The 26077-nt window shown below is 36.8% G+C and overlaps 5 protein-coding genes across 6 annotated transcripts; 2 read left to right on the top strand and 3 right to left on the bottom strand.

The window, feature by feature from the left end:
- The first annotated feature begins 148 nt into the window (after positions 1 to 148).
- Positions 149 to 4410, top strand: LOC110753570 (uncharacterized). Its single transcript, XM_021954536.2, has 20 exons — positions 149 to 299; positions 439 to 569; positions 812 to 849; positions 935 to 957; positions 1162 to 1268; positions 1362 to 1413; positions 1487 to 1571; positions 1759 to 1849; positions 1948 to 1986; positions 2099 to 2166; positions 2283 to 2345; positions 2462 to 2517; positions 2597 to 2670; positions 2800 to 2892; positions 2982 to 3083; positions 3181 to 3261; positions 3355 to 3443; positions 3576 to 3591; positions 3795 to 3905; positions 4007 to 4410. Exons 2-20 carry the CDS (start codon positions 450 to 452, stop codon positions 4112 to 4114), a joined length of 1416 nt encoding a protein of 471 aa, XP_021810228.1. The 5' UTR covers positions 149 to 299; positions 439 to 449; the 3' UTR covers positions 4115 to 4410.
- A 1289-nt stretch (positions 4411 to 5699) lies between these two features.
- On the top strand, positions 5700 to 10412 carry LOC110761598 (Protein kinase superfamily protein). The gene is made up of 6 exons (XM_088250427.1): positions 5700 to 6240; positions 7838 to 7959; positions 8302 to 8498; positions 8681 to 8855; positions 9616 to 9750; positions 9916 to 10412. The coding sequence occupies exons 1-6, from the start codon at positions 5958 to 5960 to the stop codon at positions 10120 to 10122; spliced, it is 1119 nt and encodes a 372-aa protein (XP_088106553.1). The 5' UTR covers positions 5700 to 5957; the 3' UTR covers positions 10123 to 10412.
- A 183-nt stretch (positions 10413 to 10595) lies between these two features.
- Positions 10596 to 13902, bottom strand: CYP38 (cyclophilin 38). 2 transcript variants are annotated; one of them, XM_088250425.1, is made up of 7 exons: positions 13392 to 13902; positions 12850 to 13140; positions 12556 to 12755; positions 11678 to 11913; positions 11346 to 11488; positions 11129 to 11200; positions 10596 to 11036 (listed from the first exon to the last, which is right to left on the bottom strand). In XM_088250425.1, the coding sequence occupies exons 1-7, from the start codon at positions 13575 to 13577 to the stop codon at positions 10809 to 10811; spliced, it is 1356 nt and encodes a 451-aa protein (XP_088106551.1). In that variant the 5' UTR covers positions 13578 to 13902; the 3' UTR covers positions 10596 to 10808. The 2 variants fall into 2 exon arrangements, with proteins under 2 accessions (XP_088106551.1, XP_088106552.1); XM_088250426.1 differs by having other exon boundaries at positions 13410 to 13899.
- A 358-nt stretch (positions 13903 to 14260) lies between these two features.
- Positions 14261 to 16332, bottom strand: LOC110761762 (bidirectional sugar transporter SWEET6b-like). Its single transcript, XM_088251030.1, has 6 exons — positions 16175 to 16332; positions 15920 to 15956; positions 15222 to 15438; positions 14959 to 15120; positions 14739 to 14858; positions 14261 to 14640 (listed from the first exon to the last, which is right to left on the bottom strand). Exons 1-6 carry the CDS (start codon positions 16215 to 16217, stop codon positions 14479 to 14481), a joined length of 741 nt encoding a protein of 246 aa, XP_088107156.1. The 5' UTR covers positions 16218 to 16332; the 3' UTR covers positions 14261 to 14478.
- Positions 16333 to 20017: 3685 nt separating this feature from the next.
- LOC148296146 (protein FAR-RED IMPAIRED RESPONSE 1-like) lies at positions 20018 to 23079 on the bottom strand. The gene is made up of 3 exons (XM_088251067.1): positions 22647 to 23079; positions 20379 to 22511; positions 20018 to 20270 (listed from the first exon to the last, which is right to left on the bottom strand). The coding sequence occupies exons 2-3, from the start codon at positions 22503 to 22505 to the stop codon at positions 20205 to 20207; spliced, it is 2193 nt and encodes a 730-aa protein (XP_088107193.1). The 5' UTR covers positions 22506 to 22511; positions 22647 to 23079; the 3' UTR covers positions 20018 to 20204.
- Between the last annotated feature and the right edge of the window lie 2998 nt (positions 23080 to 26077).

Here is a 26077-nt window from a genome sequence, read left to right as displayed (position 1 = left end):
CACTCAGAAAAACGGGCTGGGACCAAGCAAAGGCCCATCATTTTTTCATCCCGGAGATTTATAGATCCAGAACGCAGCGTTTCGCTTGCAACGAAACGAGCCCTAGAGTCAAAATAATAAATAAATAAAAATTAAATGGAAAAAACATTCCTCTTCCCTCCCACGTTGATAAAAGAAACTGTGAATTTGGCGGCACCACTCCCCCCCACCTCTGAAACTCCTTTTTGTATCCTTCCTTTCCCTTCTCTTTTTTGTCTTTCTATATCCCACCCTAATTTCTCGGAGTTAAACTTTAAACTGTAATTATCTCAACTTAATCTTAATAATTATGTATAATTTATGTACGTTTCTTTATGCGCCCCTCTATATCTGGAACTGATCTTATTTCTCTGTTTCCGTGCCGCTTTCTCTGTGTCTGTGTGAACGCGAAACCATCAGTTCCACTAAGCATGGGCGCTTACAACAACGACGGCGTTTTGTCGCCGATATACAGTCTCGGTTCCTCCCACGACGTCAGAATCTCGAAGCATGTCCACGACAATGTCCATGGCAACATTTACCTTGATCCGGTACTCTTCTCCATTTTCACTTTTGATGCCCCCATTGTGTTAAGCACTGCGAGTTTGGAATATCTATTTTGCTTTTGGGATTCAAAAATATATATATATATATATATATATGTTTATATAATGGGTTTTTGAATCTATAAATAGGAAATGAGTAATTTTGAAGATTTTGGCATTGTTATTAAAGTTTTGAAATTAATGAAATTGAATGGAAAATTATTAAATGTCTTTTTTTGTTGTTGCAGCTCTCTTTGAAGTTCATCGATACCGAGGAGTTTCAGAGGTAAATTGAGTTTGTACATTAAATGTGTATCAGTAGCTGTTGATGTTTGCTATGTACTTAATGAATTGATTTTGAGTTTCTACAGGCTTCGTGACCTCAAACAACTGGGTAAGTTTATGCCCTTTGTAACATTATACCCAATATCCATGTATTGTGAACAAGGCTTCTGATTTTTTATTTATTAGGATATGACTTGTTGTATTTGCACTCCTATAAAAAACAGAGTGTTTGCTTTGTTGTGTAATTGAAGTTTGTATGTCATCATGTTGAGATTGCTGTTTGCTTACTCGCCAAGCTTTTAACATGTTTCAGGAGTTACGCACTTGGTTTATCCAGGGGGAGTACATTCCAGATTCGAGCATTCGCTTGGTGTCTATTGGCTTGCTGGTGAAGCTGTTCAGAAGCTAAAAAATTATCAGGTATAACGCTGTTGTCTGTCATTTAGTACTGGTAATTACATATAATGCAATTTTTTTTTTGAAATGTTCTTATATATGCTTGCCTCATTACAGGGCTCGGACCTTGATATTGACCGCTTTGATCTCCAGACCGTAAAAATTGCAGGTGATTATAGTTATTTGTAACATACTGCCCCTCTGTTGAGTTGTCTGAGTACTTTTGTTCATTGAAATTGTAGGACTTTTGCATGATGTTGGCCATGGGCCTTTCAGTCACTTGTTTGAACGCGAGTTTCTTCCCCAAGTTCGGAGTGGTGTCCATTGGTATGTTTTTCATCTTTTATTAACTATCCTTTTATATGGGGGAATGCCTTCTGTGTCAGTTGTTTCTTATCACAAAAAGAATTAGGAGAGAAAGAACCTATAGTTGGAGCCTATGCTTTGGAAGTTTTTTTCCCCTTGGTTTTGTGCAAATTCTATGTATGTTTTATCTCATATATGAACTTTCTAGGTCTCATGAGGATATGTCAGTGAAGATGGTTGACCACATTGTTAATCAGCATCATATTGATATTGACCCTGAGATGATTAAAAGAGTTAAGGTTAGTAGTTTATTCCTTGAGAGGAACTATTAATGATACTTTACTTATGACCGGAGATGATACTGTTTCCATGGTTGATTTTTGTTTTCCGTTTGCAGGAGATGATACTGGCCAGCTCTGAATTTGCAATGCCAAGAGTAAGATGCTTAAAAACCAGCATTAGTATCGCATCTGTTCATTTTAGAACTTTTTCTTTTTCTTGTCATTATATTTGACGTTACCTTTTCCTTTCTTTTAAATTATAAGTAGAGCTCAAGAGAGAAGCGTTTTCTGTATGAAATTGTTGCAAATGGCCGTAATGGAATTGATGTGGACAAGTATGTGACACTTCAAGATTTTCTGCTGTGTTACTACTCATTTGTACTTCATTTTAACACTTGTTATGTAACTTTCATACTGGAATCTAATGTTATGAGATGTTATTCATTAACAGGTTTGATTATATTGTCCGTGACTGCCGCGCTTGTGGGCTGGGATGTAACTTTGAGTTTCAAAGGTTATTATCTGATGTTAAAGTTGACTTCATTATGTTTGGTGCCTCTCATAGTTTTCTTTTTAAAAAGGATACATGAATGATCTCTTCTAGCATCATATATTTTACCCCTCTATCAGATTAATGGAGACAATGCGGGTTATGGATGATGAGATCTGCTATCGTGCCAAAGATTGTCAGTATCTTGTCAAATTCATTTATCAGATTAGTATTTGATTTTTGTTTTCTGCTGCTAATGGTTGTCTATTGTCTAGATCTCACTGTCCACAAGTTATTTGCTACTCGAGCTGATTTGTATCGAACAGTTTATACACATCCAAAAGTAAAGGTATAAAACAGATATTTTATTGAGCATCCCAGATTTTTTTCATCTTCATAACGTTTTTCTCTATTTCCCAGTTTTACTGCCTTGTTAGACTTTGAAAATGATTTTATCTTAAGTGAATAACTTTTGTAGGCCATAGAGCTTATGGTGGTTGATGCCCTGGTGAAAGCAAATGATTATCTAGACATTGCCTCTCACATTGAGGATCCCTCTCAATACTGGAAGGTTTTGAGAATCAATTTTCCAAATTTGGTTTCACTTTCAGTTGACTCCCTAATTCTTAGAATGCTATGCTTGAAATTATTTAAATGTAGTTAGATGACACCATTATTAGAACTATTGAGACAGCTCCAAACGAAGAACTAAAGGAAGCTAGGGACTTAATCCTGCGGATTAGGAGGAGAAATCTTTATCAGGTAAGTCTTTGCTGCTCACTCCCTTTCTGGACTCAATGAGAAATCAGAGAAGGTAACTTATGGATCTCTTTTGTGGTTTGATAACGTTTGATGGCAGTTCTGCAATGAGTATGCTGTACCCAAGGATAAAATGGAAAATTTCAAAAATGTCACCGCTCAAGATATTGTTTGTTCTCAGGTTACGATCCAGCCAGTCCTTTCCATTTCGGTGTTTTGTTGCTTCACTGCTAAACATTGTCTCACTACTAATGCCATATTACTTATTTCACAGAAAAATGGAGTGACACTGAAGGAGGAGGATGTTGCTGTTTGCAACGTCAGGATTGATTTGACTCGTGGGAGACATAGTCCTCTTGAAAGGTACTTGAGGATGTCTTTTAGCAAGCCTTTTGTTCTACATTTTGGTGCAACCATTATTAAGCATCAAATGATTTTTTTTTTTTTCTCACTCTCTCTCTCTCTCTCTCTTTTGTATGCATGTATCTTTTCCAGTATCAACTTTTTCCAGGTACGTCACTTAACCTGTGCACTACTTTTTTGAAGTCTCTTAACCTTTTATATGGATACATCTATACTGAGTCAGGATGATCCAAAATTCTGATTGTTTTATGATGCAACTGTTCTGTATATATATATATTTGGTCAAAGAATTGTTTTATATATGGTTAGTCTTGTTTGTGTCAATTAGACAAGTTTGATGTGTCTATTCAGGATTATGACAGTGAGGAGAAATTCACTATACGTGAGGACCACGTTAGTCACTTGCTGCCTACATCATATCAAGATATGATAGTGAGGGTGTACTCCAAAAAGCCTGAGCTGGTCTGTCAAATAAAATATTACCACAGTTTGATCACTGTTTTTATCTTCACCTTTCTTGTCTCGGACTAAACATATTCATATTCTTCAACGCAAATGTACAGGTTGGAGCAATTTCTGAGGCTTTTGAAAACTTTCAGTTAAAAACATATGGGGTCAAGGCACAAGTACATGCAACACCAGAGAAAAAGAAACGTCGTATCTTATCATGAAAGAAGGCTCCGTTATCTATTAAGTTGGAATTATGAGAGTAACTTTTGCCAATCAAGTTGGATATATTTTGTATAGGTATATGGCCATTCTCAACTGGGATTACCACAAGGCGCGATTTTGTATACTCCTTCAAATTTTAGTCGAAAATATAATGAGTGGAACCGCTTTTGAACTCTGTAATGCTTCTACAAGGTGTTAGGTGTAGTTCATGCTCCTTCTTTTGTTCAAATGTGTTCATGTCGGCATGAAATGTACTTTGAAAACTTTTTATCTTATGGTTCTGGCATATTCTATATCACAGATACAGATATATTTATCCGTAGAGATAAATAAATCTGGACTTTTGGGAAGGACCCTTTGACAGGCAGGCTGCTAGAATCACGGGCACTTTCTCTGATCTATGAACCCCTCTCCCCCCGTGAACCCCTTGACTCTCTATACCAGTAATGGCCTCTGCTTTTGATGCCTAACCCAATTAAGTCAAAAAGAGAAGGCTTCACGGGCATGTTGATGTTTTGTTCAACAGCAACTTATCCAGCTCTCTCTATACTAAATCATTGGAGAGGTAACTTTGAATTACCGTTTTCCTTTTTACTGAGCAAAGTAAAAAGTATTTTCAGCTGGTAAAACTTGCTACTTCTACTTGAACAGAAGCCGCACAATGAATCTGAATTATGCAAAGAACACACATTCTAAGATTGACCACAGAGCCACTATGGGTGTACGGAAAAGGAGCCAAAGTGCCCTTCTTTCTTCCGTATATGTTTCCTATCATGAAACCGAACATACCCAAATTGGCAAAGACATTACAAGGACAGCCCTTGACCACACGACCCAAGTTCTCTTTTCTTCCACGCCAACCACAGCTCCATTTGTTTGTCATAAAATCTTGGCCAACCCTTACAAATTTGGGAGGTAATATTTCTAGGACTTTGGCCACACCCACACACCATAGCATTTTTGTATAAATAGAGAAACAGAATAAAGAACTAGTTGCTGGGGAGATTGAATATTTTTTGCTGACATTGAACAGATGGCTGCATGCATGGTGGCATTAATGCAACCATGTGCCTGTTACATGTCTTTCTATCATTGGCTCACCCTATCATGAACAAAAATAAATAAATGAAATCACACTTTATTAAGATAATGTTCAACTGAAGTCACAGAATGTTTCACTGCATGCTAGGGTGGTATGATTTTAGAAAACTCTTTTCAGAAGGTAAAATCACTTTTGTTTCTTAACCTCATGAATTGTGTTTAAAATACATAAATGAATGTATCCTAGTATAATCCAAATGATTTTTTTTTTTTGGATGAAAGTATAATCGAAATGATTAGTTAACTTTCAGATAAACTAAGAAAGATAATGGCAGGTCCCTGAAAAGGATAGATCACAAAAATAAAAATCACATTTTTATAAGAGGGTTGTGGTAAATAATGTTTTATATTGGAGGTACAAGCATTAGAAGAAAAGAAAATATTAAAGGAAGTAAAAGGTATGTTGACTGCAACAGAGAGTCCTCCTGCTTCTTTCTCGTTTCCATAAAAGCATAAATAATAGAGAGAGATAGAAAGAGGATGAGAGAGATAGAGAGAGACTGAGGTGGGTCAGAGACTGACGTCGCCTTCAGGCAAAATCCATGTGCCCACATGGATGATAGTGAGGGAAACAGAGTAGAACTGTTGCTTGATTTTGGTGACACCATTTATAGTCCTTCCTTCTGAGTACATCCTCAACATTAATAGCGAGCCACAAGCAGAGAGCTTTGCTCCTTGGCTTGCCCTTTCCTCACTTTGACGCCAAAAGGGTGCGTCAGTATTTGAAAATAAAGACTGAAAATGAAGGAGAAGAGTGAGAGTGGCGGTGGGTATGTGAGAGCGGATCAGATAGATCTGAAGAGTTTGGACGAGCAGCTCCAGAAGCACCTGAGCAGATCATGGACTATGGAGAAGAACAAGAAGAGAGAGGAAGAGGAAGAAGAAGAAGCAGCATCAAGGCAGACTGCTTCTACAAGGCAAGACTGGGAGATTGATCCCTCCAAACTCATCGTCAAGGGTGCCATAGCTCGAGGCACTTTTGGTACTGTTCACCGTGGCATTTATGATGGCCAAGACGTTGCTGGTATTGCACTTTTTGCTTGCTCTTTCTTATGGAATTTGTTTTGGGGTCTTTGACATTTTGTTTGGGGTTCTTACTCTTGAGGGTGCCCATGTAATGAAAACTAATACCAATGTCTCAAAATTCGTTCTTTCCTTGGACAAACTCATCCTTTTGTTGATACACGCGTGTTAACATGCATGTTTCAGACTTCTTCTTGAGCTGTCCTCAATGACATTGCCATGACTTATGAGGCTTTCTATGTTTAGGAAGAAGATTATGACATTTGTATTGGTTTGCACCTGTGTTCGAAAAATCGGCCTAGGCAGCCGCCTAGGCGCTAGGCGGGAGGACACCGCCACGGTTTACCCTTAGGTGGCGCCTAGGCGGTCTGTCGCCTCCTCTCTCTCTCTCTCACGAGTCGACCACCACCACGAGGCATCGACGACCCCTCGCCTAGGCCCTGATTACTCCTCTAGGCGCTAGGCCCCTGCCTGCCGCCCGCCTACCGCCTAGCGATTTTTCGAACATTGGTTTGCACTAGGTGAATTGCAGAAAAAGAAAAAAAGTTCGAGGTGTTTGGCTAAGGTAGGATTGTTTTAATTTTAATTTTTACATGAATGATGGAGAAGATTGAAACTTTTGGGTTTGAGGGCGATTGAAATTTCTAACAATGTTTAACTAGCTTTTTGAAGTATTTACTGTAGTTGGGTAAGGAATAAGAAATCTCATTGGTTTTTGGTTCGTAAATGAAATAAAAGTCCTTGCACAGTGCTTTAGTAAGTATCACAAGAAATCGCTCTGTCTCGATGGTGTCATACAAGTTTCAGGCTTCTGTGCAACTTAGTGGTGAAGGGTTTTTCTACTTTTACTTCTGCTAGTTCCTCAAATCTCTACCAATATTCTCCAATGTTTCTTAGGTATGAAGTTGAAGTGAGGGATTTCTTGAAGGCTTCCAAATAATTTTTTTTTTTCTTCTTCTTTTTCTTAATATTCCTGACTTTGATTAGCAACAACACAACCAGAGGGAAAGTATCTTTCTTATGCACTTTTGTTAAAAATCATAGAGTGGCTTGTGATAAAGCCTTACAGATCTAGCCTCACAATGTCCGTGATTCACGGATTGGGAGCAGCTGTGGTAGTTAGCAGTAATAATTGCAGTTTTTTCTATAAAGAAAGAAAAAAGAAAAAAAAACCCTTTTTGTTTTAATTTATTATAGATATGTAGTATTTTTACTTCTCACTCGGTGACAACAACAGCTGGCGATTTTAAAGCAAATGTGTAGAAAAAATTGACTCAATACTGGCTAGCTACTAAGCTTCCATATGACTTTTCATCTTAACGTTCATAAAACTCTCATGCAAATTAGTTCAAGCTAAAAACAGAACTTAATAGTCCAAATTGATCTATGTTGAAAGCCATAATTAGATTCGGATCAATGCCAGATACGTTGTATGATAATTGTCTCATTAAGTTCGATGTTATGCATTTTATTTCTGTTATCTGCGTGATTGTTTTAGGGTGGAGAGAACTCTTGTTTATTTGTGTTTGTATTCTAACCTGAACCATAGAACTATCTTTTTGTTAACTCTTTACTTTCCTTCCTTTTTCAATATTCAGTTAAACTTCTAGATTGGGGAGAAGAGGGGCATAGATCAGACGCTGAAATAGCTTCTCTAAGAGCAGCTTTTACTCAAGAAGTTGCTGTCTGGCATAAGCTTGACCACCCTAATGTAACCAAGGTAACATTTCCATGTCTTCACACTGGAATGTTGTGAGCTTTCATGTAACCTTGAAAAGCATAAGCCTTACACTCTTAACCTCTTGGTTAGACCTATGTATCAAGAGAATGCACAGTCGTGTTCATATCCAACATAAATACAAGATAGCTGATGCAATGTTGAAACAAAATTAACTTTAAAATGGATGTCGGTTCTCAAGTGGGATGTCGCTTTTTTCTTTGCCCCGCCCAAGATTGTGTCGGGCACCTGCAAATTTTCTTCAATAAGATTATTATTGTTACATGAATTGGGATGCCTATGTCAACGTAGTTTAGCTTACTCATACCAACTCTTTCTTTTCAGTTTATAGGGGCTACAATGGGAACATCAGAGCTACACATACAAACAGATAATGGCCAAGTTGGCATGCCACGTAACGTTTGTTGTGTTGTTGTCGAATATTGTCCTGGTGGCGCACTGAAATCTTACCTCATAAAGAACCGCAGAAAGAAGCTTGCATTCAAACTAGTTGTCCAACTGGCACTAGATCTTGCACGAGGGTCATATTCCCACACCCCATCTGTATTTTATTTTGTTCTTCGGATCTTTTGATATATCTTAGATTTTTCTAGTTCCAAGCATACATATACATGTTAAGTATTATATTGAACTTGTTCTTTGAACGTGTTATGTGTTTTTTTTTAACGTGAGGATTAAACTGCCATTCTTTGTATTTTTGTAGTTTGTGCTATCTTCATTCGAAGAAGATTGTTCACAGAGATGTTAAAACAGAAAACATGCTTCTAGACAAGACACGAACAGTAAAGATAGCGGACTTTGGGGTTGCTCGTGTTGAGGCTTCAAATCCTAATGACATGACTGGCGAGACTGGAACCCTTGGTTACATGGCTCCAGAGGTATACCCTTTGATTCTGTAATGAACTCTCTCTTGAATGCATCTCTTTTGTTTGAATTCTTCAAGCTTCAGAGTTCTCTCTGTTAGTTAATAAGAGAAAGGTGTCGTGTTGCTTACCTTGCTCAATTTTGTTTTAACTGACACGTGCAAGGATTTATCCAATAAAGGATGAGCTTTCTCTCGCTAGATTTTGTTGTTATTATTATTCCGTATATGAGTGCATTTGCATATGCTTTGTGTATCCGGACAAATTCATTCCTGATAGAAACTTCTGCTTCAGTAGGTGACATCAGTAAATAAGGAGAAAAAAATATTTGTGTGGTGGAATGTTCTCAAAATAGAAATTTCATTCCAAATAATGTCATGGTCTTGTAAGTTCCTTATAAGGAGAGACACACGCCTTTATGTCATGATCTTTGCCTCAAATATTTCCAAAACTGCAGATGGAGCCGGAGTGCCATAACATACCTTAGTGCTGTTCCTTGGCTGTGCCGTGATGGACAGCAAACCATTACATGATAATGGGGGCATGTTTCTAGGAATTTGCTCACTGCATCTTTTGTCCATTCAATAGCTGCTTCTTCATATTACCAAAAAATGATGAGTTACTTAGACTGATGCTGCTTGTTTCAGCTCTTGGATATCTGTTTATGATCAATGAGTTTCTTTGCAATCATAAGATAATATTGTAGAAACGGCTTCCTTCTATTTTTCTCAATATTTCTGTATCTGACTTATCAAAATGACTCGGGATGGAACAGGTTCTCAATGGCAATCCATATAACAGGAAGTGTGATGTGTACAGTTTTGGTATCTGCTTGTGGGAAATATACTGCTGTGACATGCCGTATCCGGATCTTAGCTTCTCGGAAGTGACATCAGCCGTTGTCCGCCAGGTAGATAAAATCCTTAAGATATCTTATTATCCATGAGATACATGATTGCATAAAAACTTGGCCTTAGAGAAATAATCATCTACACATAACTGCTATGAATATAATTGGATATCATTCATTGTCAAAGTTAGCTAAAAGAGAAATCAAACTTATATGAAACTACAGAATCTGAGGCCTGAGATGCCTCGTTGTTGCCCAAGCTCTCTTGCAAATGTAATGAAGCGATGTTGGGATGCAAACCCTGACAAGCGGCCGGAGATGGATGAGGTGGTGGCCATGTTGGAGGCTATTGACACATCTAAAGGTGGAGGTATGATCCCTGGGGATCAGCCTCAGGGCTGTTTCTGTTTCCGCAGGTACCGAGGACCGTGAAAGTTTTGCTCCTTTTCTGGCAATAGAGAGTGGGGAATGCGATGGTTCTGGAAATTCAATTTGTATTTTACTGAATTGAATAGGTTGAAAATTAAGAAGAGTCACAGTGAATACAAAACCGTGGAGGCTGTTGTCTAAAGAGGAGCTCAGCAGTATCTGTTACTTTGTTGGACTATAGATTTGTAAAGAGTTTCTTTCTTTTTGCCAAGTTCACCTATTTCATAAAAACCATGAAATTTACAAGCTTAATTGCTTAATATCAATTCATGAGACGAGCTTGGATAGATGAATCGATATGACTTAGCGCCCCATAACACCAAGTTGGTAGGTTTTAGTGACTTAATGTGGCGATATTGAAAATTTCATGGTACAACCATTTCTGTGATATAAATTTCCCCAGACATATAAGATGCAGGACAGGACCAATGTTGTTAAGAAAACTGTTTTTGCTACTAGTTAAAATACCAAGTGGATGCAACAATGTGGTGTTTATAATATGAATCAATCTGAACTTGGCTCCAGTGATAGTCTTAAAAAGAACACAATCTCCAACCAAATGCAACAATTCTCTCAAAATGATATGGTGGTCGCCGAATCCTGGAATTAAATTACATACTCAAACGTGGTGCCTCAAATAAATTTGCTCAAATTGGCTAATAAACCCTTATATGGGATAAATGGTCTCTCTAGCCAGCAATCTTGTAGCTTGGATTGGCTAGATTTTCCAGCCCAGAGACTACTTGGATTGACTCTATCACATCACCAACCTTGAGATCTGCCAAAAAGTCCTCATTTTGTGTCACATATCCAAACACTGCATAACGACCATCTAATATATTGGAATTACTGGGAGTTAGTTCACTTTCCTTCAGTAGCCAAAAAATCTGGCTGGATGCAGAATTGTCCTCAAATTCCTGTCAACAAAAATTGAAAATCATTTCAATCAAAAGTGCCATCTCTGGTTAGCTTCAAATGCATCTCTAGAGAACAGAAACATTGATCTTACATCTCTGGCCATAGCCATTGTTCCAAATGCATTAAAGGGCAGCTTTGTTTGAGCCTTGTATAGTCCAAGCTCCTGTCCAAATACCAATTTCATAATCAATGTCATAACAATTTAAGCAAATACGGGTATAACAATGACAAGGAAACATTTAACACAAGTATTATATCAGAATGAGTTAACACACAAACATAGAGGGACAGAGGCAGGAGAAGCTTACTTCCAAAGTTGATCCATAAAAAGGTAATTTCTCTCCCTCCACCGTGATTTCTAATGGTATTGTCCTGGTTTTCTCTGTACTTGGATCTATGAAACCCTCTGCTGGTCCTTCAGGATCACCAGTTTGTACAACAAAACCATCCGCTGCAAGCAAAAAGCAAGGGGATCTTTAAACATCGTTGAGAAGTAAAATTTGAAGTTTAGAGGTCGGATGAACCACTCAAGATCTCTCCCTGAGGTAGCTCAAGAACTTAATTTATTTCTTTCTAGATTAGCAATACTTCCAAAAATATTAATAAAAGAAAGTACTGGATATTTACTATGAGGTGTTACCTCTTTGGATTTCCATGCCATCATAAAAGTGTCTTTCCACCAAGTCTACAAAGTTCCCAGCAGTTACTGGAGCATTGTAACCATCAAGAACAATACGGAAGACACAATCAGTAAGGGTAGGATTATCCTTAAACTTGACCTTCATATCCACAGTTGCTCTCCCCTTCAATAGAGGCATGCTTTGGTATTCTTCAGGCACTTCATAAGGGAATCCATCCACCATATCCTCTTCAACACTGCAGAAACCCAATGCCCCAGGAAGATCTCAGCTGCAGTCAATGACAAGGGCGTATATGAGGATACACATGTTATAACTAACAATCCTCACACACTTCAATGCCTTTTGAGCTCTAGCTCTACTCAACATTAGAGCATAGGTGGTGTTTTTTCTAATAGTTCACTCAAACAATACCAGCTGTTTAAGTCTTAGTTTACTAATGTTCTTTCTATCACTCGTCTCATTAACATTTAATCATCAAGTGGTAATGTCTTCTCATAAACACCAAAAGTCTTAGAACAGCCTCTTTGCAGCTTATTTGAGACAGAAAACATTCATTTGGTAATTCAAGACCTCTATGAGGAAACTCTGAATACAAGAAAATGGCAGCAGATAAAACTAATTAGACAGTGAACATGCACGAGTTCCTAAATCCTCTATGACATTTTAATAAGTAAGATATGGTAACAAGACAGAATCAAGTATTGCAAGGTTAAAGACACACATACACAAGTTCCTACTTTCTATCTTATTTTCACACTGAGCTTCTTACAGCCATTCAGGTATTTCATGAGAGGTGTATTTTTTTTCTTTTTTTGCGCAACAAAATTAAAAAGCCATTCTTCATTATGCCACAAAGTAATGTTTCTGCCATACTCACCCCCCAACATATTGAAGTAGCTCCTTCTGTTTTTCTGCTACTCCGTCTCTATTTCTATCCTCCACAATCTGTTGGAGTTCATCCATTCCAGCTTCCAGCTTTCCAAGCAATTCAACTCCATGGTACTTCTTCGATTCAGCTAATCCAGATACAATTAAAGCCTTTCCCTGCTTCAGCGCTCGAGATGCCTGCCTCAAATTCTATATCCAAACTCAACTCTCAGTTACCATCTATTGAAATTCCTTAGATATAAACGGAATGAACACAAAGAAAAGAAATGGTTTGATGAATTACCCTCTCAACAGAATCGAGTGCTTTGACTCCGGCTACCTTGAGACTCTCTGTAATATCTTCAAGTGGTTTTTGTACTTCCCTGATAGCTTTATTATTGATAGGCAGAGCATATCTCAACAAAGCCCCCGGGTCCTTTATTGGGGGTCCAGAGATCAGTACAGAAAGATCAGGCAACACTGGGTTAGCCGCATAGGCATTGCTAGACCAGTCCAATGCAGGAACTCCTGTTACTAATCCAACGGCCAAAGCTATAGATATCGCACACTCCTTTATGGAAAATGACTTCCCTTTCTGCTGAAACAGGTGAAAACGCTCAGTGGGTCCTATCTACAATCAACTTTTGCAACAAAAGATCATATCTTTCTGAAAGAACTTCAAGTTGACTTGGCCTATTTGGTATCCACTACAAACTACACACATTTCATGAACTTAAGTACCCTATATTCTGAACAGTCAATACATTCTAGTATTCTACTAAATGCTGAATAAGAATGCCAATGAAACAAAGAAAGAACCTGTAAAGAATCAAAATTTGTACAAACCAGAAAAGAAAAGGGCACCTGTCTGTTCTGGATCTGGCATTTAATAGGAAGTGGTGAAGAACTGAGGGTTCCAAATTGTTTATGGGAAATTGAGAAGCGAGTACGGTTTGTGGGTATGCTCGGACTGATGAATTTGGAGGGGGTAGCTGGAGAAGCAGAGTGGTGGCAGGAGAGAATGGCTGCCATTGGACTTTAAACTTTTTCAGTAATAGTTAGTATACACACTACAAAGTAACATCAGCCTGTTTTTGTGTACAAGACTGAAGAATGAGAGAGAGAGAGAGAGAGAGAGAGAGAGAGAGAGAGGAGTACTAGATAAGGTGATTGGTAAGTTGGGGTTGGTCTTGCACACTGCTCTACTTGTTGCTCATTTTCACTCATAATGGGAGATTTGTGGCAGCCTGGCACATGGGCATTGGGTCATCTTCATCCTCAGTCCTCAAGTTCTGGATAAGATTTGCAATTCATGGATTGGAATCAGAACTCTTTGATTTTTCATAAACACATGGATTTCATTGACCCCTTTTCATTTTGTTTCCAACCGCTTGGGTCTGGACCCAGATGAAAAAAATGCCAAGTTTGTTGAGATTTGGGTCAGGCTGAGGTTGCCCACTTCCACAGTTTTATGGCTGGTTAGGGCTTGTACCTTTGAGGCCTTGACAAAAATGGATTGGTTTTGTTTTTTCGGTCACGGGCTGGGTTTTTTTTTTTGCCAAATTTAGCAATAGCGTCCCTCTATCTATTTTCAACAAAATTATTCTCTTTTTTCTGGTCAACCAACATAATTACTTGAAAAAATGTAAAAACAATGGGGACTGAAAAAGTTGGTGCACGTTGAGAAATTTGCAAAAGCATGAATAGTCACTGAATTCACCATGAAATCGTAACTAAACCACAAACAAAGAATTGTCAATGCAGTGCTTCAGTTACTTGGCGCAGCCGCTCAACAAAAATGTATATTTACAATTCTAAACCAGAAAATTAATCCCAAAAAAGAAATAAAGTACTTGCTTTTTCCATATCAAAATTAACCTAAGGAGATGAGAAGTTAAAACTAGGAAGTTGATGTGCAGATGCAGAGTAATTATCAGACTCTAGCAGCAGCAGCTGCATTTGTATTCGAGAGCTGCACTTCGGTAGTAGTAGGCTTTCCAGAAAGGTCATCGTCGTCTTTTGGAGTTGACTTGCAGTACGCTGCATAAAGTATGAGTTGAATAGCACCAGAAACTGCACCAAGACCATTGCTGACCTGCATGACATAAAGACACAAAGTAATTAAGCACCATAAGTTTAATCAAGAACTAATAAAAACGATTTAATCAGATAACTGAAGTTAATTATAATTACCAGCATGTAGATGTCAAATTTGATGAGAGCATAAGCTGTCCAGCAGCAACCATTTAGGAAGTTGGTCAATGAGAGGTAAAATGGCATGTATTTCACACTCTTGGTTTTGATAACCTTTGCCTGTCAAACCAAAAAAAAAAATATTGCGTAACTTTTTATTATTACTAGCTAGAGAGAAAAGTTAAAACTTTATGGACTGGAATTACAAGGTGTTGCTTACCATGATTGTAAGAGGAGAACCGTACATTATGATATTGAAAATATCACAGACAATGCCGACCATCAGAGACCTCTTCTTTGTGCCGTGCAATGCTGTAAGCGATATTGCGGCAATGGCGAGAAAGAAAACAACATCAAATCCAAGCCCAAAAGCTACCTTCTTCTGCAAAATTCAACGACAAAAAGCACATTAGTTATATGTACTCTCCTCATGAATAAATTATCAAACACCTTTGGCTCCTAGCCTTGTATAATGTAACTTACCCTGCCTTTACTCTGAGCATAAATGAAGAAGACGGCAAGATATGCGAGCTCCAGAACAAGCCCAACTCCATTAATGGTGACCACAAGAAGGCTGTCCGGGTGAACAAATGGCATGCCATACAAACACCAGAACAAGCAGTTCAACACTGTTGCAATGTAAGGGTCCGGCTTGAATTCTTCCACTGTCTTTTTCTTAATGATTCTGTAAAATGTTGGACTGCATTCCAAAAAAATTCAATCCATGGAACAAGTCTTTAATTTAGAAATTAGAAAGAAAAAAACTAATGTACTGCACCACAAGGCATACATGAAAAGGCAAAAAAGAAAAAATCAAGCCCCTGTAGTTAATTGGGACCATGAAGAATCTTGTAAAACTCTAAATTCTATAATTGGCTAATTTGATGCACACAATTACAGATTACTTGCAAATACAAAATGTTTCGATCTCTTTTTTTTTTCTTTCAAGGTTTGGAAAACAGAACACGTCAAATATCTTGTAGATTCACAATTAATCTATGTAACAATACTGAATCACAGAAGGAGCTAAGCTAAGCGTTGCAATGTACGAATGAAGAACATCACATATGCTATAATCTTCTCTACAATCAAAAACTTGAACAAGAAAACCATCACATCCACACACACAGAGAGAGAGAGAGAGAGAGAGAGAGAGAGAGAGAGAGAGAGAGAGAGGTTACACTGGGGAGAGGAAAAGGCCAAAGGAGATGACATTGCCTGCAGAAAATCAAAGTAGCCAAACAAACACAAAATCAGAACACTCAAATCATCATCTCTTTCCTTTATACAAACGAAATTCCAGTACGAACAGAAAAATTCACAAAGAACAAAAAGCAGAAATCAGTAGCATTTGAATTTGTTGCAGAGAGAAAGAGAACTCTTCCGCGTATATATATATATAGCTACAGAGAGAGCAAGGGGAAGGCACCACGTACCAATGATACCGACGACGTTTCTAGCTGCATCAGCGGTCACCATCTTTGCGTCGACTTGCTTGCTTCTTCGAATTTGCAGAGAGAAATTAGAACGAGAACGAGAACGAGAGTGAGAGAGAATGAGAGAGTGTGAGATTTCGTGAATCTGACGGCTGATATTTATATAGCAGCTCTGGCGTAGCCTGCTAGGAATTCAAAACCTTTTATAAATTGGATTAATATCCAAAATTAAAATTTTATCTATTTTGGGATTTATTTCATGTATCTGACATTATCCAGGATTTTCGTTTCAAAAATTAATTAGTTGTTGATGAATTGGACTCTATCCATTCATGTGTCTATCTCCTGGCTGATGATCATGACGATGATGATCTGATGCGTTACGTGGACTCTCATTTCTTGTTTCTGATTAGATCACAGCCTTCTATTGGATTGTTTGGGGTCCAAGCAAAGCGCGGGGCGTGCATGAGTTTCATGGAATCCCGACCCTTGGGAGGTGGTTACGATAGTTACGGATTGGGTCTCAGTTTCCTAGTTAATTACTTACTCTGCCATCAATTTGGATTGAAGGCGCCATAAACGTTTTGCCTATTTATCCGGTCTCATTTTATTGGTCAGCTAATTGATCACGTACCTAAATTGTGTAAGATCAATTTCAACTGATTTCTTAGTTTTATGCTCATATTTCCTAATAAAACAGGCTAATCCACTTATGATAATGAAAATAATGATATGGAATAGGATCAATGCCAATTAATTATACGTCGTTGAATCTAAATTGGTAAATTAAGACTCAATTAATTATGAGTCCTGCTATTTTCTGACCCCTTGTTTAATTTCTCCACCCACCATGTAAAATTGAAAAAAAATACAATCCTATCTTTCCATTCCACCCACCATTATTCCTAAAATACCCATTAAGTATTAATTCAAGCAAATTATCTTTATTAAGAATAAAAAATATTAAAAAAAATACTGCCCGAATTATTCAATTATACCAAAAAAATAATTAATGCCTAACCTCACCCATCCCCTTTCTCACCGTCCCGCTTCTTATGCCTTTAACTCTGCATAATAGCCTTCCTTTTCTTCCATTTTTATGCGGAAAAGCTCTGTTAATATGAGGTAATGGCTTTCTTTTGGGTAGGGTTCTTTGTCTTCTTAATTTATGGTTGATTTTTTTTTAGTTTTATTGTCACAATGTACATAATTATTTGGGGTTTTCAGTAATGATATGTAAAAGAGGGACAATACAAAAATAAAACAGAAAACTGTAAACCATAATGAAGTTGAAAAAAATAAAGATAAGGTGTCTTTAAAATGTTGAAGATAAGGTGAGGAAATAGGATAGGGGCAGAAATAGCAGCACTCTTAATTATACATGGTTGGATCTGATTAGAATTTGATTTTTTGAATAATATTGGTCTCCAAGTCAATGCCCTTATCCACTCGGCTAAATTGAGTTGAACCATGATTATGCATTAGACATTTTACGTGAATTCTTCTACTTCGAGTTATTTGAAAGCTGCCAGAGGTTATATGAAAAAGGAGTTGCTAATTTGCTCAAATACATGTCTCTGTCTTTCCTGCCAAGGCCCTATTTCAATATCATGTTATTTTATATTTTGTCTTCTGATCCAATGCACCCTCAGCTCATATATTATGGTAAGACTACTTGTTGGGCTTTGGGGATGGGCTTACATCCCTATATTCTTGCATATTTTTATGCATGACAAGCTGAATGAAATTTTTATTTTTATTTTTAAATACAAGTGGTAGTCTAAATTATAAGAGCAAGTCCACCCATAAAGGCAAAGGCAAGGCTAAGGCAAGGCAAGGGCTGCCACTATTCATGTGAATAGTGGCAGCCTTGCCTTAGTTGGCTCCACCCTTGGAAGGCTAGGGCAAGGGCAAATACTATTCATTATACTTTATTTTTTATTTTTTATACTTTAAACCATTAATTATAACCTTTTTAGATAATATTTTCGGTTGTCATGTGTCACTATTTATTATAAAATTCTCACCTGAAATTTGAGATAACATTTTCGGAAAAAAATTTCGGATAAAATTTTTGGTTGCCACGTGTTCATTTTTATTATAAAATTCACATCTCACCATACAATTGAAATACCTACTCACTCATCATACAATTGAAATACTCCCGGTCTTCATAGTCCGACATAATTGAGTACAATGACGAATCAATCATTGGCGGAGGCGGTTCCACCGGATCACGACGTGGGGGAGTATTTTTCTTCAGAGGACGTAATAGTGCCATTATTTCCGACACGGAACGCACCACTGGAACCGATTGCGGGCATTGCTCACTTGAGGAGCCATGTGTAATGGTTTTCCTCTTTTTTGTTTTGCCTTGAATAATCTATTTAAAAAATGAAATTAGAAATGCAAGAAAGAAAGAAAGAAAGAAATATATATATATATATATATATATATAAATTTTACCTCGTCGCCAAGATTTTGACCTCTTCGAAAGTTTGTCCACGAGCCTCCAGCTTCGATGGAAGAGGCCATTTATATTTTTCCACAAATGGAATTTTGTAATAGAAAAATGCGAGTGGAAAGTAAAAAATATTGGAAGGAGAAGAGTTGGTATGAAAATTTGGTGTGGAAGGTGAATAAAATTGATAGGTATTTATAGGGAAAAAATCTAGAATTTTTTGATATTTTTTAAATTTTTTTATGAATTTATTTCGAATTTTTTACAATTTTTTTGGTAGAAAAAACGAGGATCGTCGGATTTCTGCAAAAAAACTGGATCGGAGAGCTGGGGGATCGCCACGTGGCTTCTGCCCGTTGGGGCTGGCAGGCGCTGACGTCAGCGCCTTCGGGCTTCAGCCCAGGCAAAATCTGCCCGTGGGCTTGCCCAGGTACGTAGGACCCACCACTTGCCCGGGCTTCTTTTCTTCCGCTGGAGCTGCAATGGGCTAGCCCGAGGGGCCTTTTGCCCGGTTTTGGTGCATGGCTGGAGGGGCTCTAAGGGGGAGGGAAATTTCATACGCACATTACCGGACCACTAGTCTGTAAGTCAATGTTCTTTCCCATTGAGTTAGACCCCATTGACGAACGAATTGAATTATTAAATAAATAGTAATGGTGGGTATGAAATCATTATCATGGATATATATATATATATATATATATATATATATATATATATATATATATATATATATATTAATACCTATAATAAATCACGTGCATAGTAAGTGTTTAGGGGTCCAATTAGTGCTAGATGAGCCAAGTTCCACCAGTCTTGCTGTTAGTTAATTTAATTACCACATGAAGATGTGAGATGGTGAGTGCAAATTTGAATGAGAGCTAGCTAATATACATAATATAGAGATTAATAGAATGGTCCCCTAAGTCCAGCCAGAGAGAAGTGACTAGTGGAGAAGACAAAGGCATAGGAATTGATTGGATAAAATGGATGTGTGACATGTACTCATTGTATTAATCTCATTTGTTAAATTCATTAAAATAAGAGGAATGCTATTCACAATCGCTCAAAAGCGATTGTGGCCGAACTTGCTATACACGTGTCATGGCTAATGCGCTCTCAAAGTTAGCTATTAAAATAGTATAAAATATTACTATCACTTGCAGACAACTGCAACATCGGATACACAACAAGCATGCTGACATTCTCTCTCTACTTGTTACCAATTTTACCCCTCATAGGCTTTGTTGTTTTTTTTTTGTCGAAGGCTTTGTTGCCTTTACTAACTCCCTCACTTTTGTTTTTGGTCAGACTTTACTCTCTCATTCTAACTGTAGAAAGAAGAAAAGTTGCAGAGGCAGGAAGAAGAAAAGTTGGTCAAATCATTCATTTTGCAAATGCAAAAATTGGCTGAAAACATAGTTTAGAGCTATACAGCTCTCTAATCTACAGTCTCCCAAATCATTAATAGCAATTACAAATAAATAGACCTTAAACGATAAACAGTTACTTTTGACAATTGATTAAATCTCCTTCCCCTCCAAATTCCACACATGAAAAGGAATACCATCACTTGCTTGCTGCATTTGGGCATGAACCTTCCATTCTATTAGGCAGTCCAATATTTTTGTGAACCTGTAAAATTTACAATGAAGATGTAATTGATATGCAAAATGACAAAAATTTACAAATGATAATAGAACTTAAAAGAAAATATCAACATTGTTAAAATCTTTACACTACCTTTTTTTTCCTCGTATTTTTTGTCTCTATTCCAGACTTTATTCTCTTAGGAGCTCCTTTTGTCTTCGAAACTTGTGGGTCAAGCACTGATATTGCATGCATATTATCATACATATTCTCACCATCATGTAGTTCACACGTGAGATTTTCTGGGGTTTTGAGAGATTGATTAGCCATTGCACATTTTTTCAAGGCTTCTTTGATTGCAAGATATGCAATTTCAAAACTTTCTTGAGATATTGACCCCTCAGTACTCAACTCGGTAGCTTCTTGAAACAATTCATCAAAACATTGTTTCTTGGACTTAAGGTCTTTTGGGATATGGTTTATGGTATATATGTTCTTCACACTTTTAGTCCACCGCTCCAATATATAGTGAGATGGGATGTGAAAAATTCCCAAAGATTGGAGTACAGACATAGCATGTCTACAAAGAAATCCCATGTATTCAAATAGATGACAAAAACAATAAATCTCAGAATTTCTTGCATCCCATACTACCATGAACTCATATTTTTTCTCAAAGTCTTGAACTTTAAAAGTCTTACTCATATTGTCTTCACTTTCTTTTAGAGCATAACATCCTCCAACTCCTAAAACCTCAACTTGAAACTTCTTAAGAACTTCATGTGTGTAAACTATGGACATTTGTTTTTCAAAAGGTGATGGAGACTTCAAAGCGGGCTCTTTATGCCTTGTATTAAAATCTGCCTGAGCTTCTTTTTCATACCTATCTTGTAGAGCCACCTTATATTGTTCAACAAACTCTTTTAAAGCTGTTTTCTTATTCACATATTTATCAAAAAAAGAGTTTATACTTTCAGAACGTTGAGTTGTAGACATTCCAGCAAAAAATGTGTCTCTCATATAAGCGGGCACCCAATGTAAACGATCTTCAAATAAAGATGCAAGCCATTCATCTTTATGAAGCTCAAATCTTTCCATCAAATCCCACCATCTTCTCTCAAAATCTTCACATGTCCATGAATATTTAACACATCTATTGAATACTCTAATAAAATCTTCATGTTTTTTAATAACATGACTAAGCTTTTCGGGGACTTTTTTCAATATGTGCCATAGACAAAAGCGATGTCGTGAGTTTGGAAATACCTTTGCAATAGCCGATTTCATGGCTTTGTCCTGATCAGTTAGTATAGCTGTTGGAGGTTTTCCACCCATTGCTCTAATCCATGTTTGCATTAACCAAACAAATGTTGATGTAGTCTCATCTGCAAGCAATGCACATCCAAGTAGTATAGATTGAAGATGGTTATTCACACCAATAAAAGGAGCAAATGGCATCTTGTATTTATTTGTGATATATGTAGTATCAAATGAAACGACATCTCCGAAAATCTTGTAATCGTCACGACCTTTTGCATCAACCCAAAAAACATTTTTCAGACGTTGGTTTTCATCTAAATCCATTGCATAAAAGAAATTAGGGTTCTCTTCTTGCATATGCATAAAATGCTCAAGCATAGCTTTAGCATCCCCTGATGCTAATTCTAAACGCCTATCTTTATCAAGAAGATTTCGAACATCCTTTTCCATAAATCCAATACTTTCATATCCCCCATGTCGTTTGGCCATTGCAGCAAAAATCTTACTTGTTTTTACACCAACTGCATGTAAATCATCAATACTACTTTTGTCCATAGAGGAAATACTCCTATGACATGGAAGATAGTGTGCATAGTTGGGACAAAGTTCGTGGTTATGTTCTTTGATAAAATTATGAACAACCCATTTATGATCCTTCATTTTTTTCACATGCAAGGTTGCTTTACAATCTATTTTAAAGCAAGATCGTGGATTAGAAGCATCATAATCTCGTTTCTTTCCATGTCTAGTACACCCAAACTTCACATCAATAAATTCTTTAGATGCCTTTGATCGACGACTGGTTTTAATTGCGGCACCAAATCCTATCAATTTTGCATACTTTAAATAAAAAGATTTTGCCTCTTCATGTGAAACAAATTCCATGCCAATGTAAGGTTCTAATACTTTGTCTTTTTCATCAACACCCTCTTCAACATCTATTAAATTTTCATCCACATATACATCAACATCCTCATCACACTCTTCAACATTTTTGTTTAGATCAATATTTAGGCTCATTGTCACCTACATCAATATAGGGAAAAAAAATATTTATCAAAGAACAACTGAATTGATACCATCACTATATAATGATATCCAAAAATAAATTACCTTAACAAATTTGGTAATACATACATATAGAAGAAAAAAGAAGATTACCTGATGACAAAGAATTTGTCTTCTCTTCACAAGCAATAATATGACGCCTTTTGTCTCTAGCAACTTTTCTTCTTCCTGCCTCTGCAACTTTTCTTTTTTCTACAATAAGAATGAGAGAGTAAAGTCTGACCAAAAACAAAAGTGAGGGAGTTAGTAAAGGCAACAAAGCCTTCGACAAAAAAAAAGCAACAAAGCCTATGAGGGGTAAAATTGGTAACAAGTAGAGAGAGAATGTCAGCATGCGTGTTGTGTATCCGATGCTGCAGTTGTCTGCAAGTGATAGTAATATTTTATACTATTTTAATAGCTAACTTTGAGAGCGCATTAGCCATGACACGCGTATAGCAAGTTCGGCCACAATCGCTTTTGAGCGATTGTGAATAGCATTCCTCTTAAAATAATTGAAAGTAATTAATTAAAAAGAGAGCGAGAGGGTTTGCGAACGGAGTCTAACCAGTGGAGAAAGGTATTGACTTATAAATCAGTGATTTTATATTCGAATTCCTGTGGCATCTTGTAGTATGTGTGTGAGAAATCATATTTCCTTGTAGTTAGATTGTCGCTTGTATTAGAGAGAGAGAGGGAAGCATTATACTTGTTCTACTTTATGATGATGATGGGTGATGTTAATGGCCATTATGGACCATACACACACAGATTCACTATAACACAAAACATATCTGATATCATCAAAATCAGAAGCATTGTTCCTTCTCAAGGCCCTCCTTTTTATTTGTAGCTCTCTCTCTCTCTCTCTCTCTCTCTCTCTCTCTCTCTCTCTCTCGATTTTGCGTAGTTTCCTCCAAGTCACCAATTCATTCTCATCGATCCCCTACTTTTTGTTAAAGGGGCTTCAGCAGCAGCACAATTGGACCTATCTAAAGTTGAAATCTCCAATCCAATTCTAGTCAAAAGATACCCTCCTTCCTTCCATTTAGTCTCGTTACCTTACCAATGAAGTAATTGGACAACAAAAGCAAAGCCACCCAACACTCCCTTCCTTGCATTGCATGAGAGAGAGAGAGAGAGAGAGAGAGAGAGAGAGTATTGATACCTTTTTTAACGTGTGAAACTGTATTATTAATGTTAATGGTGCTACTTGGAATATACTCCACATTAATTCTGAAAACATGAACCTAGTTATACCCCACTACCATCTTCACGAAACATGATCACTAAGAATTTTGTTTAACAAATGATTAAGTAGTGGTTGTTAGGGTTTGTTTTATCTGTGCTCTTTTCTCTAAGAATTTTATTTTAACATTTACTTTATAAGATTTGTGCCTAAATTCGATACTAATCTTATCCAACTTGATCATGACGATGACTTAACTAAGTTCAAGAAAGAGATTGCGATGCTTTACGGGTCTTCTTCCTTCTTCTTGCTCGCCTCATTTCCGATCTGAAGAAGAATATTATCTGGTCCAAAATATGCACCTAATATTCTTTTATAGACAAATTCTCTATGCATCATGTTATGTCTTTTTAAAATTGAAGCGATTAATGAATTTGAGACTATAAATCTTAAATTTAAATTCTAATTAATCATTCAACACCTTAAAAGACTTAAATCGCGTATACAGTATAGGTAATATTTTCTCAACTCGTCCGTCCTTCACATAACCGGAATGTGCGCGCCCTGTATACAAGTCCATTAAAAAGGATAAAAGTGATGATGGGCTGTTTCCTTGATTCCATTACTGACTCAGAAACGATATTGATGTTAGCTTGAAGAGAATAAAAGGCTGACAAGATATATATATTGTGCTGATGTTAAAATTGTACGTTAAAATGTTTACATCTTTCTTGCCTAAAGAAACAGATTCTCAGAACGTGTTATCTTCTGCGGAGAAGTGAATCTCATTCCTTCTTAGGATGGGAAGTGTTTATTTACCAGTGTTTTGATTCTTTTTTTTAAAAAAAATAAAAAAAGAAATCATATTTATTAAGTGGAAGAGGAGACTACAGATATTCCCACATTGCAAGCCATTGGCAGACAACTGGCCAACACATGGAAAGTGGAAATTTTATATCTGATGATAATCTATTTAGTTTTCTTTTTCAAACCATATTTTTAAATCCTTCGATGTTAATTAGATCTCTAAAATTATAAGCTAGCTACTTTGCAATATTATATGTATGTAGCTTTCATTGAGGGACACTCCTTGTAAGGCCCATTCCAGATTGTATTTCACTAATTCAAACCGTCTATTTTGTAGATACTTATTCAAAGATCATATCTACAAAAAAACCACTTGAATCCGATATCATTCGACCACTCAATTGAGTTACTGAAATTTTAGTACTTTCTTAAAGCATCGTGTTCATTGATTTTGTAGAACACAATTAGATGTCGAAACGGTTTCCGATTTGTCTAAGTTTTTGTAAGTATGATCTATGAATGAAAACCTAAAAATAGTTTGGATCATTGAAAAAAAAAATTGTAAAGTACCCTAAAGGGGGTCTCTCAAATAAAATTATTTAAAGGATGCCTCAATATATATATATGATTCAATCACCAGCGCTTGTTCAATTTAAGATGCTTACACGCATGTGCACCTCCATCATTTTCTCATTATACACCACATGTCTTGATCTAGATACCTCAAGTCAATGTTGTTTAAAATTGCGAATTAATTAATTATAAGTGTATTTTATTTTCTAGATATTAGGCCACCAATGAGGGGTTGACATTAAGGAAATTTCCTCCCAAGTTTGATCAAATGGATCACCTTGGTGAACACCAAATGTGCATCTTTATCTATTTTTTTTTACTTTTTGCTTATAATCAATATACGATAATTAACGTAGAATCAAAGTTAATGGAGTACGCAAGGGACTTATAGTTTAAGTAGTTAGGAGCAGTCACTTGAGGTCCTGTGGTCCTGTGGTCGAACTTTTCCTCTAATATTCCTTTGAAAAAAAGTTAGTGAAGCATTAAACATTTGGGAATGGTATACAATATTCATGTGCAAGGTTGTTGCAACTTGCATACATCCAATCGGGTAAAAAAACACAAACAGAAAAACTAGCAAAAGTATACCATCCTTTTGAAAATGTGTCTTTCCACCTCTGATGTAAGTCGACTGGAATTATTTAATTAAAAAGAAGAAAACAAAGTATAATTTTTCATGAAAAGTGTTTATGTTTGGTGCTTTTCCTATAGCTAGCTAGCTTAGAGTATTTCCTTTATTTCCCACCACAAAAAGAAAAGCTTCGATTCTCCGGGTCCCATAACGACGTGGTTCTCCTCCAAGTGCAGTTGCTAAAGCCCATGACAACGATATGCAATACATGCACAAACTCAAACTATTACCTGCAACGCAACTCTTATTTTCCTTTGTTGCTACCTCCAATCTCCAATCATCTTATTCGCTGGGTTTACTTTGTTTACACACAAATATACATAAATAACTAAATAATATTATATT

Source organism: Prunus avium, chromosome 3, assembly GCF_965620075.1.
Source record: "Prunus avium chromosome 3, drPruAviu1.hap1.1, whole genome shotgun sequence".
Lineage (NCBI taxonomy): Eukaryota > Viridiplantae > Streptophyta > Magnoliopsida > Rosales > Rosaceae > Prunus > Prunus avium.
Note: the sequence above shows the minus strand (reverse complement) of the source record. Positions and strands in the feature narration are given on the sequence as shown.